General features: G+C 31.1%; 1 protein-coding gene across 1 annotated transcript in view; it reads left to right on the top strand.

Moving 5' to 3' along the window:
• Positions 1 to 17,241, top strand: part of LOC139487778 (probable helicase with zinc finger domain) — a 67,300-nt gene extending 50,059 nt beyond the window's left edge. Inside the window, exons 12-23 of the mRNA XM_071272856.1 lie at positions 206 to 431; positions 2,325 to 2,435; positions 3,539 to 3,663; positions 4,031 to 4,240; positions 4,896 to 5,152; positions 5,513 to 5,631; positions 6,077 to 6,370; positions 7,364 to 7,471; positions 8,059 to 8,134; positions 8,443 to 8,632; positions 9,330 to 9,606; positions 11,635 to 17,241. Of these exons, the coding sequence (XP_071128957.1) occupies positions 206 to 431; positions 2,325 to 2,435; positions 3,539 to 3,663; positions 4,031 to 4,240; positions 4,896 to 5,152; positions 5,513 to 5,631; positions 6,077 to 6,370; positions 7,364 to 7,471; positions 8,059 to 8,134; positions 8,443 to 8,632; positions 9,330 to 9,606; positions 11,635 to 13,029 (3,388 nt within the window). The 3' untranslated portion in view covers positions 13,030 to 17,241. The remainder of the gene's footprint in view (positions 1 to 205; positions 432 to 2,324; positions 2,436 to 3,538; positions 3,664 to 4,030; positions 4,241 to 4,895; positions 5,153 to 5,512; positions 5,632 to 6,076; positions 6,371 to 7,363; positions 7,472 to 8,058; positions 8,135 to 8,442; positions 8,633 to 9,329; positions 9,607 to 11,634) is intronic.
• Positions 17,242 to 20,540: the final 3,299 nt, after the last annotated feature.

Raw genomic sequence — 20,540 nt, 5'->3', positions numbered from 1 at the left:
ACCTTTACATCAAGCTCAAATTTAAAACAAAAAGTATACAAAACAAGTATAGGTAAATTAATATTATTTTATATACTTGATTACACAATTGTCGAAAAACTTCTCATCATTACATTGTATATTATCTGTAAATTCACATATATTTTCGATTAATCAAGTAAATATATACACTTTCTGTCAGTTAAAATCGTTTCTAATATTTTAGGTACAATGTCAAGACTGAGCTTCAAGTAGTAGATAAATTCATGTTGGTACCTGGTTCACTGATAGGTGGGGCTAAATATGCCCATGAAGGTCAAATGTTTGCACGTGTGCAACTAAAAGAGAATTTATCTGAAGATTCTGTTGGTGGAAGATTGATAATGAACTCTCAAGTTGCTTGGTTATCTGAAGTTACTGCAACTCCAGTACCAACAGGGGAACTTAGAAAAGTAAGAGCATATTGTTATTCGAATGTGTGGCCGATTGATACGGTATATACCATTATGAAGGAAAACATTATAAGATATGTAATTGACACATGTGTAAAATTAATTAAGGTTTGAATAAACCTAAACTTTAAAAAAGCAAAAATATTTGCTTAATCCATAATTTCAGCACACACTCATTTCCATGTTCAGAAAATTGTGGAATCATATTGAACATGTTCAAATTGTTTTTCATCACAACTTCATAGAAAATTAAAATTTACCACAAGATATACAGGTGGAAACCTGGTTGAAATAGAACAAAAGAATCGAAACTCTTTGTTAGAGAAGGCGATAAATGCTTACTGTTATGTTTACTATAGTAACAAAAAATTTAAAAGTTAATAGAAAAAATAAAATGACAATTTTCTTCTCAATTAAGAAGTGTTCTCTTTTAAAAACACCATTTGCATAAGGTTTCAATTTATCTATTACATAGTAAAGCAAACAATTAGATATCAAGTCGACGACATGGGTATCTATAAAGTTGGATGTAGAAAATGCATAACCTCGGATTTTTTGGAAAAAAATACCACAGACGGAGAACATATCAATCTATTAGTTCAATAATTTTCGTGTCTGTCCTTCCATTATGTGACTCAAGAAAAAATTCTTAAAAATGGGTAACAATTGTATCGAAAAGAGAAAATCAAGTGCACCTTTTTATGTTAGAGCGTGTTTGAGTTGAATATTTTGTCTTTAAAACGTACAAAGCAAGAATATTTGATATATCATCTCGTTTCAGATTCTATCATTTTTATATATCAAAGCTACAGGTTGACTTTATAACATAAAAAAATCACAATACTAAAAGATTAAATATAATGGTCAATTGAAATACCTATCTAATGAATCATAAAAACAGAGTAGGTGTGTTCGAATAGCTATTTTTTTACTATAAGTACTTGACGACAGTCTTTCAAGTTGGATGATGAAAATGCATATCTTCGGGAAAAAAAAAAAAAATTTGTGTGTGATAACTACGGTTTATAGTCTTCAACCACAAAAAAAATCTAGTCTGCCCTTCCACGAAATATTCAATAAGATTTTTTTTTTAAATGTTTATGATTTTTTAAAAAATTCCACCTGACAACCAATTAGCCGTTTCAGAATCTAAAGAATCATGGGTAATTTCATTGTTCGTACCCCAAAATGAAAATAACGCCACGTCATTGGTTAAATTTCCATTGTTTATGACATTTTTAACCAATCAGGACGTTGTGGTGTACACTTTTGAAAATATTACCCAGGATGCATTAGATTCTGAAACGGCGAATTAGACAATAGTTTTAAGTTGAATCAATGCACACGATCATTAACCGATGCTCATTAGCTAATAGATACATTTGTCTTTTAAAATACAATTGACATATAAGGATCGTAATGGTGCTATGCAGATAAATTAATCGGTTTTCAAGAGCAAAATTGGCAGCGCGTCATCCCTACAATGGCTTCCATTTCTATGATTGTGAAAATTTACTGGCAGAATGGGGAGATAATTTTGACAAAGTAGAATCCTGACTGTATATATTCAACTAGACAAACAAATTGATAGGACAGAATCTTAGACCAGAAAATATAAGGCTTTCTTCTATCATAGGCAGAGCATAAAAAGTAAACATGTCACGTGAATTATAGAAAAATAAGTTCTGGCCAGATTTTTTTATAGATTACTTTTTATTGAATTGCAGTGAATTTGAAGTGAATGATATATATGACAATTTCCTTAAATGATTTTTTATTTACTTTTTTGTAACTAAACAATTTATGTTATTTCCTTTCGTCATTGTCAAAACAATACATGACTTGTTCTTAACTAAAATGTATATATATATATGGGGAATTTATCTTTTACAGGTATTTGAAGTTATTGTTGAAGATAAAGGAAAAGATTTTATATTTTTACGATTATCAAAGAAATGTGTATCTGATTTAGGATTGAGTAATGATGACAATATTGAAGTAGAGGTAAGTATTTTTATTATTGGGATATTTACTCAATAATTGATGGACCAAGTTCGAGTAAGAGTACAATTTGTGAATATTCCAATGATATTAAGTATTTGTTAATGTGACCTCTTAAAAGTTGAGACCATTGAATATTAAACAAGTAACATTCAATCAATAAAAAGTTGTCCTTAAATTCAAAAACAGAAAATAAAATTGAATGTGACTCATATAGCTGCATAATGACAATCAAGAAGTTTCTAATGAAATGATCCAAAACCAGTCACATGTTTTACATGAATAAAACCATATCCGGAAAGATAATACTGTAAATTCAGTAATTATTGCATTCATTTATTATTTATCCATTTTAGGAAATATGCATACAATAATGCTATAATAAAAATACTAGAATTGACATATCCATAGATAATATTGTGTGGATAATTAAAAAGCATGTCATCAAGTTCACACTTACCATCAGTCTATCAAATTTAAAAAAAATAATAAATATAGATGGTTTAGCCTCTCCAATTAGAATCATGATAAACATGTATAAATGTTAAAAACCTAACATCTTTATGCTAATTTCATTTCCAGTTGCTGTTTAAAAGTCTGTTACACCTAACATGTCATGTTTATACTGACTTAATTTTTAGTTGAATAGCTTATTTTTAACACCTTACATCTTCAATTTCAGTTAAAAAGGCTTTAACCCCTACCATCCTTATACTAATTTCAGCTCTAGTTTCAGTTTAATAGGTTATTTATTACCCTTTTATCTTCATACTAATTACAGATCCAGTTTCAGTTAAAAAAAAGCTATTACTCTAACATCTTTATGCTAACTTTAGATCCAGTTTCATTTTTGAAAAGTTTATGACACCTAACATCTTTATACTAACTTCAGTTCCAGTTTCAGTTAAAAGGTATAACCCCTAACAACTTTATACTAATTTCAGATCGAGTTTCGGTCAAAAAGGCTTTTACACCTAACATATATACACTTATTTCAGATCTAGTTTTAGTTATAAAGGCTAAAACACCTACCATCTTTATACTAATTTCAGATCCAGTTTTAGTTATAAAGGCTATAGCCCCTAACAACTTTATACTAATTTCAGATCCAGTTTCAGTTAAATAGGTTATCTAAGTGTGAGATGCATGCAGCAATAGATGGTATATCTACCTTAGATTTAGTGTTTCCTCCTCCAGACAAAATACCCACAACCTTCTGGGCAAGTACAGAGTAAGTTAAATACATGTACAATATACTATAACAACAGTTTGTAGTAGAAAAAACACACAATTTAAAAAAAAGGGTATATAGTATAATGAAAATTTTGTAATTCTAAAGAATCATAGTTTCATTTGATACAACAATATTTATTTTAACAATGATTTGTCATCTACTTAAAAAAAAAACTATATAAAATTTAGTTAGTGTACATAAGTCAATTTTTCACATTTTGTTCATTGTAACAGTAAAAAATAAATGTTAGGAAACATTTTAGATATGAATAATTGAAGGCCATTACTTCTTTACTTATCGACGTTTAATTTAAGTCAAGTTCTTTTACTAAGTATCCACATCAGTATGTTCCTGTATTTTTCAGAAAAGAATTCTGTGATTTAGTGAGTTCAAAGTTGAATAGTAAACAGAAAGAGGTGGTGTGTGGGATAACTGCTGGTCGGGATCTCAGCTTACCTCCCTTGTTATTGCTTGGCCCATATGGGACTGGAAAGACTTATACTCTGGCGCAGGCTGCCGTCCAATCCTTAGAAGATGATAATTGTAGAATATTAATTTGTACTCATTCTAATAGGTAAATGTTGGTGATTATGTTTATATATATATATTCTTTATTCCAAAAGCAATACAGCTTATAGGTATCAAGTACAATAAATATTACATTAAATGTAGTAAGCAACAAATATTACAATAAGGTAATTCATTAATATACAATTAATACAATTAAAAACAAATGTAGGAGCATGATATTAATTAGCATAATTTAACAATCTTAATTAAAGTATGATATACACATTCAACGACATTCAACGATTATGAATTTTTTCAGCAATACATAAAAACTTCCCAAAATTATTGAGTTCTTTTATATTACAATACTGATGGATTTCTCCAATAATAAGGTTTGATATAGTAGTGTAATTATTTGCTAAAATATTGTGAGGTTATTGTGGTGTTAAAGTTGTTGTTTTCGATGATACCTTGCCTATAATGAAACAAAAGCAATATTTTTTATGATTGTTGGATAAGGTATTCTTCAAAACTTGAATATAAAACAATCTTGTTTGAATTCTTTACCTGCATTTTGAAACTGCTTAACAGAGTACATATTCGTACACACGATACATCATTTCCAATATAAAATATATTTGAATATTTGATGAATTAGAAGTTACATATAACATTGATATTATTTACCTCCAGTAAATATTTGTTTTATATTTTTTCAGTGCTGCTGATCTATATATTAAAGAGTTCATTCACCCACTTGTTAAAGAAGGAAATTTAAAGGCAGTTCCATTACGTATATATTATCGTCATCGTTGGAAACAGACAGTTCCAGATGTAGTGCTACAATACTGTCCCCTAGATATGTCGGGGAAATCTAACTTCAGAATGCCTACCAAGGAAGATGTAGAGAAGCATCGAATCATTATCACAACTCTTAGTACAGCTAGATATCTGTGTGACCTTAACCTTGCTAGAGGTCAGTCTTAAAATATGGAACAAAAATCTTAGGAGTAAGAACAATGCATAAGATCTGTATGACGAACATTTCTTTGTAAGATAATGATAGGTTATAATTTAATACTTAATTGAGATAGTAGGTTCTGTTCCATCTAACATTTCCATTAGTCCCTTAAAAAATCTTTCGTTGTAGTTATTAAAACATTCAAAACATTAGTATGAAGGTGACAGATTGTTTTACGATGGTTATAAAAGTGTTATTTCATTAGAAGATTAGGTATGGTTGACAATGAGACAACTAACACTCCACCAAATGACATAGAAGTTCTCTCTTTCCATTAAAGTAAACTTTATAGTTTGTTACATCGTTTGTTTACAGATGCATTTTCACACATCATAGTGGACGAAGCTGCCCAAGCATTGGAAGCTGAATGTTTAATTCCACTATCCCTGGCTGGACCTCATACAAAGATTATATTGTCAGGAGATCACATGCAGGTATTCACACAGTTCTAAACATTTAATTTCTGTTATAAAAAGCTTTAAATGATGGCCTTAAGATTATTTTTTTGTATATTATTTTACTTTCTCCAGCACAGAAATGGTGGTTTGCTTTTTAATAAAGATCAAAAAATCAATTTTGAACATAAGCTTGTTTTGTGTTCCCCTTTTGTAATGAAGCAACAATGTTTTTGTCCTGTCTCTAAAAAAATGTTCCAGCTCTCTACTGTTAACTTGAGAAAGGACTGATACAGTACGATTGCTTGTCACAATTAACATATTAATTAGCTTAATTTGCCTTTAATGATTTATGAAGAAAATAATAATTATATGGAGTATGTATTTTCTAATCATGAGTTCCTTGTTAACATCATTGTTGTTAAAGGAGAGGGAATTTCTTTTACAATACAATTTATTGATGACTTGAAATGTTAAATTTCAGATGAGTCCTGAGATATATTCAGACTTTGGTAAACAACAAGGTTTTGACAGATCCCTATTAGAACGGTTGTATGACTTGTATCCAGATAAGTGTCCTTGCAGTATGATGTTATGTGAGAATTACAGATCACACAGGGAAATCATAGATTTTACCTCCGATCTTTTCTATGATCATCTGTTAGTAGCCAGTGGAAACCAGCCACCTCATCCCAAATACCATCCACTTACTTTCTTTACTGTACGGGGAGAGGATTTACAACATCAAAATTCTACAGGATTCTACAATGTTTCAGAGGTACAATTTATATTTATACTTTTATGATAAAATATTTAAATTCAGTTAGACATAGACTGTTATTGCAAACAAAGTCTGTCTGATATAAGGTATAGCCTATATTTTGGATTTTAATCAGACAGTCATATAAGAACAAGGAAAAAGGGAAATCATAAGAAAATGAATTCAGTGTTACAGTGGGACATTAAATTTTACATTGTTGACATTAAATTTTACATTGTGGACATTAAATTTACAATGTGGACATTAAATTTAACAATGTGGACATTTAATGTTATAGTGAGGGTATTAAGGTGGATCATAAATATATATTTTTGGAGACAGAATTTTCTTATAATTTACCAAAATGAAGATTTTACTATGCTTTTTTCAAAAATTTAATAAAAAGTATGGGTCATCATGCTATTTTTCAAAAATTTAATAAAAAGTATGGGTCATCATGCTATTTTTCAAACTATGAGTCGTTGAAAATTGTCAAAATTTGGTTAGTTTGTTCATGAAAAAACACATTAGTGTACATAAAAAAATTCTACGAGATAAAATTTTGAAATAAATTGTGAGAAGATAGGTTTCATAATATGTTTTAAGAAATTAAAAAGAAAACATGGTGTCACCGAACTTGTTTTCTTGCTACAAGTAAAAATAAAAAATTTCCCTATTAGCCCAGAAATTGATATTTGTTAAAATATTTTGTTTAATACAATTAATTAACAAGTTTTCTTTATATAGAAAAACAGTCTAACCATTGAATTGCAAATCTTTCTCCAAATTTGCAGATTTAGGCAAATAACTAGACCGATTTTGTACTGTGATTGTACAATCCAAGATGGCGGTATACCATCAATCCACCTTAAATGTTGCATTGTAGTTAATGTAAGTTTAATGACAATTACTCATGTTTTGTGACTTCAAAAAAGAAGATTCTTGTCCATTTCACTCCCTAACAACAAAAACCTTAGATTGATCTGATGTATATGATTTATTTGATTACAGATATATGAAGTGATAGACAGAGTGACTGATTTAAAGAATAATTGGCCAGAAGAGTTTGGTGATATAAATGATGGAGGCATTGGTGTTTTATGTCATTATGCTGACCAGGTCAGATATTGTATATAAAAATATTATCTGTTTAACTTTAGATTGAACTTTATTTCGGCAAATATGCGAAGTTGTCTTTTTCTTATTTCTTTATGAATAAGGAAATTTACAAGCATTTTATTGAAGAAAAAAACCCAGCTGATGCTCTAGGTGCATGATTTATTAACTTTACAATTAATTTGTATAAATAAACATTTTTTATGATCATTTGAAACCTCTGTTATGGATATGTAGAACGTAAATGTTAATATAAGAATTCTTTTTGGAAGGGTCAATCATGCATTTCACATTGAATTGTATAGTGTAATTAATTGAATTTTTGCATCTGATATAAAACATTGAATTGTGTAGTGTAATTAACAGTCAACCTTGCAATAAATTAAAACATAACAATTGATCTGTTTTACATTGTATCTTCAAAGAAACAATATGCAAAGAATACAAATAGTTTTATTATCAGAGTTGATAGTGGTACTGATCATAATTATTGATCAACAAGGAAGCTAGGTTATTACATTCAATGAAATTATATTACAACATTAAAAATGTTTTGTTGATTTTTAATTATTTCTGTATTTATCTTGTAGGTGTATAGAATACGTTCAGAATTGAGAAAAAAAAGATTATTTAATGTCAGTGTAGAAAGAATTTATAATGTGCAAGGTAACAATTTATTTTTATTTTAGAAGCAGTTTTTCTATTTTCTTCAATTATTGGGAAATATTGTAGGACAAATGTGCTTAAAAAAAATTCAAAGCAGAATTCTATTGTCTTCATTTATTATAGCAAGAAGTAACTTGGACATTTTAAATTGAAACTTTATTTTACAAAAAAAAAATTGAAACTTATGTAGATACTTCAATATTGCAATGTAGAAAATCCAGATGAAAATAAAAAGGATTAAGATGAAGACTACAAAATGTGCATTAACAACAACAAAAGACAAAAGAAACTTTGCTTTATTTTTACAGGTAAACAGTTTCGAGTTGTAATATTGAGTACTGTGCGGACTCGACATACATGTGAGACACAGCAGGAGGACTATATGGACTATGGTTTCTTGTCAAATGTAAAATTACTGAATACTGCCCTGACCAGAGCTCAGTCATTAGTTATTGTAGTTGGAGATCCTCTGTCTCTTTGTCTAGTGGGAAAATGCAGGTTTGTTTTTCAAAGTTTGCAAAATATCTAATGTATAGATTTCATTATTACAATAACTGATTTAATTTAACATTCAAAAATATTTTATATGGTATGGTTTTGGTTATTTCAATAAAAGTAAGTTGTATGAATCAAAACATTCATTCAGATGACATATTTACTCACCAGTATATCAAAACAAAATTAACTACATGTTAATACAAAGAAACTTGCAATGTATATATTTCATTATGTAATTTTGCAAAAATATAACATCTATTGTTTTGAATATGAATACACAACTAAGTTATTCATCTTAAACATGTTAAATATGCCAGGATTTGATTTTAAAAGTTTATGGAAGAACATTTCTAGCTCTGAAACTATAATCATAAAATTTTATTATATTTGCCAAAAAACTCTTCTATGGAATACCGGACATAAAAAACCATTATAAATTTAGATTAAAATTTCTCTTGTTATAATTTCCTGGATGAATTTAAAATAAAAGGACATTATTTTTTGGAAATTCAGAAAAAATAAATCTGAATTTGACATGTATCATGTTCACAGTACTAGTATATTGTTTTTTTTTTGTTTTTTTTTTATATCATAAACCAAACATTGTTTTCTGTGATATAATATAACATATAGTAAATGAGATTTTGTGTCTACAACAGATGATACTGAATAACTTAACATTTTCTTCTTCTTTTAGAAAAGTATGGGAGTGTTATTTAGAAGAATGCAAAGAAAATGGCAGCTTTTATGGAATGCCGTGGGATGCCTTTAAAGCTCAAATAGAAGCAGCAGAGAGAAGAAAGACCTATGTGTTGAATCCTCTAGCTCCAGAATTTGTACCTAACAGATTATATCATCCACAGCATGGTGAGAATACCAACATACCTCCCCACTTTGCAGCACAGGTCAACCAACAACCATGGTATTTAATGGGACAGAGAATGATGTATCCAGGCATGCACCTACCAACTCAGGTCAGTCTATTTAAAAGCACAGTTGGTCAATAAAAAAATCACATTCTATAACAGGCATGCATCTACCAACTCAGGTTACTCAATCAAAAATCACATTCTATAACAGGCATGCATCTACCAACTCTTAGTCAATCAAAAATCACAGTTGGTCAATAAAAAAAATCACATTCTATAACAGACATGCACCTTCCAACTCAGGTTAATCAATCAAAAATCACAGTTGGTCAATAAAAAACATCACATTCTATAACAGACATGCACCTACCAACTCAGGTTAATCAATCAAAAATCACAGTTGGTCAATAAAAAAATCACATTCTATAACAGGCATGCATCTATCAACTCAGCTTAATCAATCAAAAATCACAGTTGGTCAATAAAAAACATCACATTCTATAACAGGCATGCATCTATCAACTCAGGTTAATCAATCAAAAATCACAGTTGGTCAATAAAAAAAATCACATTCTATAACAGACATGCACCTTCCAACTCAGGTTAATCAATCAAAAATCACAGTTGGTCAATAAAAAACATCACATTCTATAACGGACATGCACCTACCAACTCAGGTTAATCAATCAAAAATCACAGTTGGTCAATAAAAAAATCACATTCTATAACAGGCATGCATCTATCAACTCAGGTTAATCAATCAAAAATCACAGTTGGTCAATAAAAAACATCACATTCTATAACAGGCATGCACCTATCAACTCAGGTAAGTCAATCAAAAATCACAGTTGGTCAATAAAAAACATCACATTCTATAACAGGCATGCACCTATCAACTCAGGTAAGTCAATCAAAAATCACAGTTGGTCAATAAAAAACATCACATTCTATAACAGGCATGCACCTATCAACTCAGGTAAGTCAATCAAAAATCACAGTTGGTCAATAAAAAACATCACATTCTATAACAGGCATGCACCTATCAACTCAGGTAAGTCAATCAAAAATCACAGTTGGTCAATAAAAAACATCACATTCTATAACAGACATGCACCTACCAACTCAGGTTAATCAATCAAAAATCACAGTTGGTCAATAAAAAACATCACATTCTATAACAGACATGCACCTACCAACTCAGGTAAGTCAATCAAAAATCACAGTTGGTCAATAAAAAACATCACATTCTATAACAGGCATGCACCTATCAACTCAGGTTAATCAATCAAAAATCACATTCTTTAAATTCTTCCTTGCTCTGCTCGAAGAAATAAAAGTATTTCTACTCTAAATTCAATATGCTATAAACAAGACAAACACATAAATAGGATTAGTTTTTCCCAGTAACATATTAAATTTTCTAGTGATACAATATTTTATTTACTTTAAATTATTGTACAGATTTCTTTGATTCAAACATCATATAAATACAAGTAATAAACAGCAGCAACTGCTTATATACTATTGTGGCTAACTTTGGTCCCACCTAACTGGAGCACCTCCCATACTAATACATTTAAATGCCAAACTTGACATAGTACCATAAAACACTACCAGTAGAAACCGCCAAAACTTTTCTCTTACCTTATAACCTAACATCAAGCCTTAAAAAAAGTATGTACTGTTGCAGAACTAGTTATACTAGTTCCTATCTATATATAAGTACTACAAATAGCAAACAGAAAAAACCTAATTTGAAAGGAAATGAAATATATATAACAGCCATGCACTTACCAATTCAGATCAATCAGTAAAAAAATCACAATCAATAACCCACATGCACTTACCAATTTTTGTAAGGATTAAATGGGGAAATAACCATTCCTAAGAAAAAGTAAGCATGTGAATACATCAAAACATATTGTTGATTCTCAAGACAATTTTAATTAAAAGTTTTAACTGGTACATGTGTTGATTATGATATGACATTTATAAAATGAATGCCAAATTAGGGTAATGACCCAGAATTCATAGTTCATTGAACATGTATTTTTTTTCATATAGAGCAGGACATTGTGTGTACTTGTGTTTATTCCAGTTCTTTTATTTAAAGCTTTTTTTCTATATTTGTAGCCACTACAGCAATACATGCCTTTACAGTATCACCCAGGGTACTACCAGCCTTTAATGTACAGACCATATTTACAACCATATGTTGGGGGAGGTAGAATGCCTCAAGCTAAACTTCATCCAAGAGGAGTAAATCCTAGGTTACCAGTCCCAGTCCGAGCAGCAAAGATAGCTGACAAGGATAAGACTGGGAGAGAATCACCAGTAGGTGGCAAAAAATCTGGTCAACGAAGAACCATGATGTATGTGCCGCGAGGCCCTCTTCCTTATTACCCTGCTGTACACCCTCATTATAATCCATACACCCCTGGATTACCTTATTACATGGTACAAGAAGATCCTCGAATGGCTGCAATGCTACGTCATCCTTACTCACTCTATCCACAGCATCCGTATCATCCTGCTGGTAATTTTATTCCGTTTCAAAACTCTCCTCCATCTCACGGCAGTGATGATGGTAGCAGACATTCGGATGAAGGTCGTGACTCAAGGTCATTATCACCATCAACACAAGGACAAAATGTAACACCAGGTACATCTCCAAGCTCAACTATAGCAGGTCAGCCTATTCACTTTCTGCCCAATGTTAAACATGTGCCAGTTCATTTGTTTGGTCAAAGATCAAGAACTCCTACTGGAAATTCAAGATCAAGCACCCCAAGAGAGACAGATTCTCCATTGGACATTTCCTCTGAAGTAAAAGCAGAGGCTCAGGGTGAAATGGATTACATGGCAATGTCTCTAGATACACACGAAAGACGGTCTTCAGCTCAAAGTCCATTAGGGAGAGTCATTGCATCAGCTCAGCGCAGACAAGAGGCATCATCTACAGTAACAACATCTTATGAGAGCAGATCAGAAACTCATACACCAACACGATACTCTGAGGAGAGAACGCTAGCACAACATAAATCTGCACTGAAAATATCAACAGGATTCAGTCGACAGTTCAGTGAGGATATGAAAACACCAACAGAAATAAAGAACTTAGTTCAAATGATAGATGACGAATCTGCCGCAGACGAACGTTCATTGAAGTCAACAAATCCGATTCCAATACCAAAGTCTGCAAGAACGAATGAAAACTCCACAGGTTCAGCACCAAGTCGATTATTTCTCAAGATACCAACACAAAGAGAAATAGCCGAATCAACTGAATCACTGTCAACAAGTTCTTCAGAAAGTAGCGATGGAAGACAAACTTATGCAAGAGTTGTACGCAAACGTTTACCCTCAGGAAGTGGTGATATAGATAATATAGAGCCTCAGACACCACACACACCAGCTGGTTTTACAACTCCTGGAGCTGAAGTGGATACAGATCCTCTTGGAATACTTAGGAATCTTACCATCAACTCGTCCGCTGAAAATCAGAGAACATATAAGTACTTCTCATAGAGAATTGGTCATCAACAAAAATGTTAACTATTATTTACATCGTTGTTGGTTGAGTTTTGTTATGAACTTGTTTTTTATTTGATTTTTATGTAGGAAATGATTCTTATTATTTTTAACTATCAAGATTTGAATGGTTGGCAGCGGTCATTAAAGTAATATGCCAACTATTAGAAATGTGTTAAAATATTGATGATGGAGATTAATGTAAATCTTTATATTGACAAATATATTGTTTCTAATGTGTAATTGTACATGTTATAATGCCTTTGATAATAAGCTTAAGGGAGTTAGACCAGAGTTAAAGGGAGATAACTAGTTAATCATTATTGCATTTGTAAAATGTGGTTACATTAGTGATTTTAAGCATTCATGGGACAAATTTTCAGAATAATCTGTTGCCCAAAAGAATATGAAAATTATTTTTACACTAGTGATTTTTCAAGTTGTTTCTTTAGGCTAGGTCTAGCTCCTAAAACGATGTAAAGAATAATTATTTTTGTAGCAGAGGTAGTTAAATATTTTTCCTTAAACATATTGTAGAAATGTTGTAGTGGTAGCTAGATTAACATTTAATTCTGTATAGTGCATATTTACTGGCTTGATTTATATATGAGGGTCCAAAAATAGACTGAAGTTATTTTGTGGGCTACTTTGTCAACCATAAATTTTAATTTGTTAAATTTAGAAAAAAGATTATTTGTAACAGAAAATGCCCAAATCACTTTGAAATCTGTTTTTGGATTCTCCATTTATTAAGATAGAAACTATACATAGTAGTAAATTGCACTTGCGTTATATTGGGTTCAGATTTAAATATATTTATATGCTGCACATTGGTTTTTTTATTAGAATGTATCAAAGTTTTTCAGTATACAAATGAATATTATATATATGATAACATGTGTGTGATTTTTTTCTGTCATTATTTACTAAAGAAAAAATTGGCTTTTTTGAAAAAAGATGTTTGTTGATTAAAATAAGAATATTTAACTTTCTTATAAATTATCAATATATGTAAAGTACAACTTTCCATAGTGTTAATTTTAAATGACGATTAAATTAAATGGTATGATAAATGAAACCATGAACATTGGTGCCAAGTAATTTTGCTTCTATACAAACCTTTTTTTTAAATAAACTACAGTATCTTTCTTTGTGCTTAAAGGAATATGAATATATATTTTTGCATACAGAATTATTTTTTAATACTGATCATTTGAAATATAGAGGAACGTTTAAAGAAAATGTATATGATGTAGAATGATATATTTGCATAAAGCATAATAATAGCAATCATATAAATTATTTGATGACTGCATAAGTGCTAATTAAATAAACCGTTTACAGACTTTTTCTTTTTGTCAAGATACCTCAGCTTAATTGACAATCTTTAAAAACAATTATGGTATCTTATTTTCATGTCACACCTTTTATTATTGTACATTCAATGATGCAAACAAGTGCTACATAGTATCCCTCTAAGTCCATATAAAGTCCTAAATAAATGGTCAAAAGTAAATTAAATTTCAAGATAATTAGCAAAGTGCTCTTTTTGTTTTCTTATGTTTTAAGTAAAATAGTGTCTTAGGTCGGTTGTTGTCTCTTTGACACATTCCCCATCTCCATTCTCAATTTTATTTTGTTGATCTCAAAGGAACATTCTTACATAGACAGATTTGAAAACATGAATAGATTAACTTATAGCTTTGGGATGCACAGTACATGTATAATCATATCTTAAAAGCCAGAAAATAACCATAATTATAAACGCTCTGGAATATAGTCTCACCAGACCATATATATGCTACGATTATAGCAATGCAATTTATTATACAAAATATGGGAAACAATTAATGGATAGGGTATTATGTGTACAGATTATTATGTAGTTTGTTATATGTAATGAAAGTTTAAAATATTTAATACCTGTACCTATAACCATGTTCTTATTATTGAGAGTTTATATACATGGGTCCTGCAATAGTTAACTAATAATCTACCATAAAGCTGCGATATATTCTGTATGCCTTGCAGGTCTATTTTTGCAGTGATACTAATTATACTTTAAGATATATATATGGTAACTGAAACTGAAGTATGTTTATACCTGTATCTCCTCTCTTAGTCTTGATGAATCTGTTTTGTTTTAAATGTTTATGTTATGAACTATTTAAGATGAATATTTTTATGTTGAAATTGAAAAGTCCTCATAATGCAGATAATGGGCATTGAAAAAGAATATTTAAAATTATTAATCAAGATGGCATAATTGTTTCTTGTTACTTTATTTTACTAATTGATCATTACATGGGTTTAAATAACAGTACCTTACAATTCACCATATATCATATCTAAAAGTAAAAAGTAAATATAAGTATGTGTTTTCATATGCAAAAGTTTCTTATCTTGATATTGTTTTATCTTCAAAGTAACAGTTAATTTATTTGGTCTAATTGACTTCATTTTTTAAACTCTTACACACTCCCAACAAAGTAATGGAATAATGGTTTACACTGAAAACAATTGTCAGGAGTTGGGGGAAAAGATATCACTTAATTAATTAATAGATTTTCATAATTATATCAAAAAGTGTTAATTTTACTTCCTTAAAGACTAAATAATTGTCTGTTTAATGTGCGATGAAACACGAAAGTCCAGTCAGAAAGTGTCAATTAATATATGGATTTTAACAACTACTGTATTATGCCTGTATACTGTTGCTTTTGTCAAATAATTCATTGTTTTGATCTTGGGTTTGTTATTATTCTAATAACTTGGGTGTAAGCTTTCAGAAAATGCAGTATACTTAAATGTGATTGCTCAAGTAAAAATAAAACACTACAAAATTAGGAAAAGAGTATCATGATCTCTGTTTCCACAATCTACCAATTGTTGAATTATTATTAAACTTGAATCCAGCTTTCATTTGTTTATAATGTAAAAGGATGTGAAGTGTTTGAAATTTTCTTGTTTGCAATTGGTATATATCATGTATATTGTATGAAGGATGAATTGGAAGGGTGGTTGCTTATCATCAAAGAGTTTCAGTACTAGCAACGTTTATTATTGACTCAAGCGTTTGGTAAATTTACAGTGAAATGTTGGCAGTTGAATGGGGCTAAACATAGGATGCATGCAAGGGATTTCTGACAAGTTGATCTTTAATGAATAAACCTTAAAATAATTCATGAAACATTTAGAGATAGATAATGTGTTCTCACCTAAATTAATGGTTTCAATTGGGTTCAATAACATCAGAAAACATAATTTTCATCATAGTGTTTGAGCTTTCACAATTAAGTATATATAAGAGTGTAGAAATTATGCTGAATTATGATAATTTTATGATAATAACATTGACTTCGTACCCCTAATCAAATATAAAATATAGCTATATTTAAATAATACTGATATTTACATGTGTATAATTAATGTATGTATAGATGGATGTAATTTTACCATAGTTCTTGCTTGTTATATTGTTGTACTAATGTTAAAAGCTTATTTTGAGTGTTGCCTATTTATTTTACCATCGAATAATGGTAAAGGTGTTATTTTTTCCTTTTTGTACATTTGATATTGTGATACAAAAAGTTGCATGCAATTTATTACTTCAGATTCTGGTGTGGCGGCCATTTTCCTTCAGCTACTGCTAATTGTATATCATGTTTAATGACAATGGACCTTTAGTATTTGTTACTTTTTGTCTGCACAATTCATAACCTATTGACGTTCTTTGATCTGCATGTGAAATGATGTATGACCAAAGATCAAGGAATGTTTTATATCAAAATTAGTTTGTTGTGATTGTAACACATTTACTAACCCCAAAACATTGTCATTTATAATCCCAAGGTCACTGAGGTTATAAATCTAAAGGCTAAGTCATACATTAAGATACTGGAAACGTGTTTTGAAATTTTATTTCCATTAGAGACTAAATACGCTAACAAATTTAAGCTGCACATAAAACTAAAAGCTTGCAGTATTCAAGTGCCTTTAAGATGATATTTCAGTGACTGTATTTTCATTGATCATTCACGATTTGGTTAATATATAAACCTGAAGTGTCCATAACATGAAATATAGTTAGCAGTGGTTGTAGAGAAAATGTCCTGACTGTTACACTAAAGTTTTAGACTTCAAGCTATATATAGTATTTATATTCCTTGCTTTGTATTCACTAGTGATTAAATGTAGTTAGCACAGAAACATTGTCTTTGTTTTCTATTACAGAATTAAGTTGACAATTGATGAGATTGAACTAGTTTTGTGAAAACTCAACCCTTCCCCATTTATCTCTGTCATTTGAATAACGAAAAATACAGCTTGAGGAGCATATTATTAAACAAGAGTCAATTTCAGAAAAATGTTAAATAATAAAAAAAGGAGGGCTTTGTAGTGATGTTTCAGGCAGCACTTTTCACAGTATTAGTTCGTGTTGATGTCAGTTTATTGGATACCACTACCGGTAGGTCAATGCTATGCTGTATGCAGTTTTATAAGTATTGGCACATCTCATTTCCATGGAGATTGTTTGGGTCAGCAACCTAATTCACAGTTATTTTTATAAGAAACATTTACTTATAAAATAATAAGATGTGACATGATTGCAAATGAGACAACTCTCAACCAGAGACCAAATGAAGAAGAAATTAACCACTATAAGTCACCGTACCGTAGAGCAGTCAACAGTGAACTGAACCCTTACTGCGTGGTTAGCTATATACGGCTTCAAAATGACAAACGTAAAACAATTCAAACAAGAAAACTAACAGCCTGTTATATGTACAGTAAACAAGCAACAAAGAGACAACCACTGTATTACAGGCTCATATCTTAGGACACTGTTATTTGTACAAAACAGTAAACAAGTAACAAAGAGACAACCACTGTATTACAGGCTCATATCTTAGGACACTGTTATTTGTACAAAACAGTAAACAAGCAACAAAGAGACAACCACTGTATTACAGGCTCATATCTTAGGACACTGTTATTTATACAAAACAGTAAACAAGCAACAAAGAGACAACCACTGTATTACAGGCTCATATCTTAGGACACTGTTATTTGTACAAAACAGTAAACAAGTAACAAAGAGACAACCACTGTATTACAGGCTCATATCTTAGGACACTGTTATTTGTACAAAACAGTAAACAAGTAACAAAGAGACAACCACTGTATTACAGGCTCATATCTTAGGACAATGTTATTTGTACAAAACCGTAAACAAGTAACAAAGAGACAACCACTGTATTACAGGCTCATATCTTAGGACACTGTTATTTGTACAAAACAGTAAACAAGCAACAAAGAGACAACCACTGTATTACAGGCTCATATCTTAGGACAGGGATATACAGAATTTTGCTTAGTTTAACATGCTTGCTGGCGCCAAATCTTCCCCCCTGTTCTGGCACAGTGGTGTAATATTACAACATAAGAACAAACTATAAATATCAGTTGAAAAGTTTGATACAAGCACTAAAAAAGACGTCTTTTTATGGATCCCTTGGTATTTTTCTCAATAAGTTTCATATGGAATGGACATTGCAATCGGTGTCCTTCGATACCCCCAATGATAATTGTCTGTATCTGGATCTGTATTTCCCACTTCTGTATATTAATGGGTATGTCACAGATTCCTTCGGCTATTGTGTGACGGGTTGGTCTGCGCTTAAGTTAGTCGCGCTTGATGAGGAGTGCGGATTTAAACTCCTCGGTTGTAGTGACGCACACTACCGAATCCTCTAGATGGTTCCAATCTACCGCAGTGTGCACAAAGATAGAGTATTTGTACTGGTCAGTCTTACTGTTTGGAACTATGACCGCTCGTTTGTTGTTACGGACTTGTTGGTCTATAATGTTCTTGGTTACAAAGTTATCGAATGTTTTTGCTTTTATTTGCCGTTTGGGTCTGTGAAATTTAATAAGATCGTCTGGTGGAAGAGCTTTCCCCTCAACCACTTTGAAAAAGAAAATCAGTCGTTGTTGTCGTCTTGATTGTAGTGACGGAAGCTGAAGTTGCGATAGCATTTTAGTCATTCATCCTTCATCCCTTGATTTGTAATCTTTTGTAATAAATCTAGCTCCTCTTTTTTGTATAGATTCCAATTTATCAATGTCTTTTTGGGTATTTGGGTCCCAAATAATTGTTCCATACTTAATAATAGATCTTACGAGAGCTATATATGCTGTTTTCTGGCATTCTTTAGGGCAATGTTGTAAGTTTCTCCTAAGGAAGCCTAGCGTGGAACTGGCTTTGTTGCATGTGTTTGTTAGTTGTTCCTTCCATTTAAGATCTTCCTGAATTAGTAGCCCCAGATAAGGATTTGATGTTACTTGTTCCAGAGTGTGGTTGTTTAGGTTGTAGAACCGCTGGCTTTTACTTTTCAGACTAAGCATATAGCATTTTTTGGCGTTGAAGCGCATACCCCAATCGTCTGCCCATTTTTCCAGTGATTTTACGTCCTCTTGTAGTTTGTTGTGATCGTCCTGGTTTTTGATTTCCCTGTACAGTAAACTGTCGTCTGCAAATAGTCGGACTGACGAGTTTACTGCGCCCAGTAGATCATTTATGCGACATAGGAAGAAGATTGGTCCTAGTACCGTTCCTTGGGGGACTCCAGATTCGACTGATGCATTAGTTGAGTGTTCTCCGTCAAGTTGGACTCGCATTTGTCTTTCAGTCAGGAATAAAGTAAGCCATTTGTGTATGTTTCCTCTAATTACGTACTGGTTTATTTTGTGCAGGAGTCTATCATGAGGTACAGTATCGAATGCTTTGGAGAAGTCCAGGATTGCTATGTCTACCTGGTTTCCTTTGTCCAAGGACGTATAACTAATATACGTCCTTGCTTTGCGGTATGACTGGAGCATATCGTGGATTGTGATAGCAAGTTTGGTCTCACAGGAATATCCGGATCTGAAGGATCGTTCTACAACATCAAAACAGACTCCAGATTACAATTAATTCTGGACTGCTCGAAAATTAACAAACATCAGGCATATATAATTTTAAATAAGAAAATTGAGCAGAACTGTGAACTTATATCTCGAAAACTGTGTTTTGCCCTACATTCCATCAGAGCTAGAACTCTAAATCAACCAAAAAGAGAAAAAGAAAGTTAAAATAAAAATATAATCGCCCAGCAACTATGATCTAATCCATCCAAAAAGTATGATGATATTTAGTAAGCGTGGGTTCCACCACACTATACTGCTATACCTGTTACCTGTCTTGTAGGTTCACCCTTTCTAATGGTCACTCCCAATGGGATTTATTTAGGTTAGTATTAAATATGTACATTATTTACAGTTGTACATTTAAACTTTTAAAGTAATAATACCTGTACAGTAACACCATAAACCAAGAAACTCCTACTTTCACTTGATAGACTGATATAGTTCATTTAGGCAAATTTAACTCTTGTTCAACAGGGTTGTTCGTTTTGTATGTAGACCATAGCATAAAGTTCGTGTGATATTCTCAATGTCTCTGATGT

The sequence above is a fragment of the Mytilus edulis genome, chromosome 9, assembly GCF_963676685.1.
Source record: "Mytilus edulis chromosome 9, xbMytEdul2.2, whole genome shotgun sequence".
Taxonomy (NCBI): Eukaryota; Metazoa; Mollusca; class Bivalvia; order Mytilida; family Mytilidae; genus Mytilus; species Mytilus edulis.
This window is presented reverse-complemented; position numbering and strand designations above follow the sequence as displayed.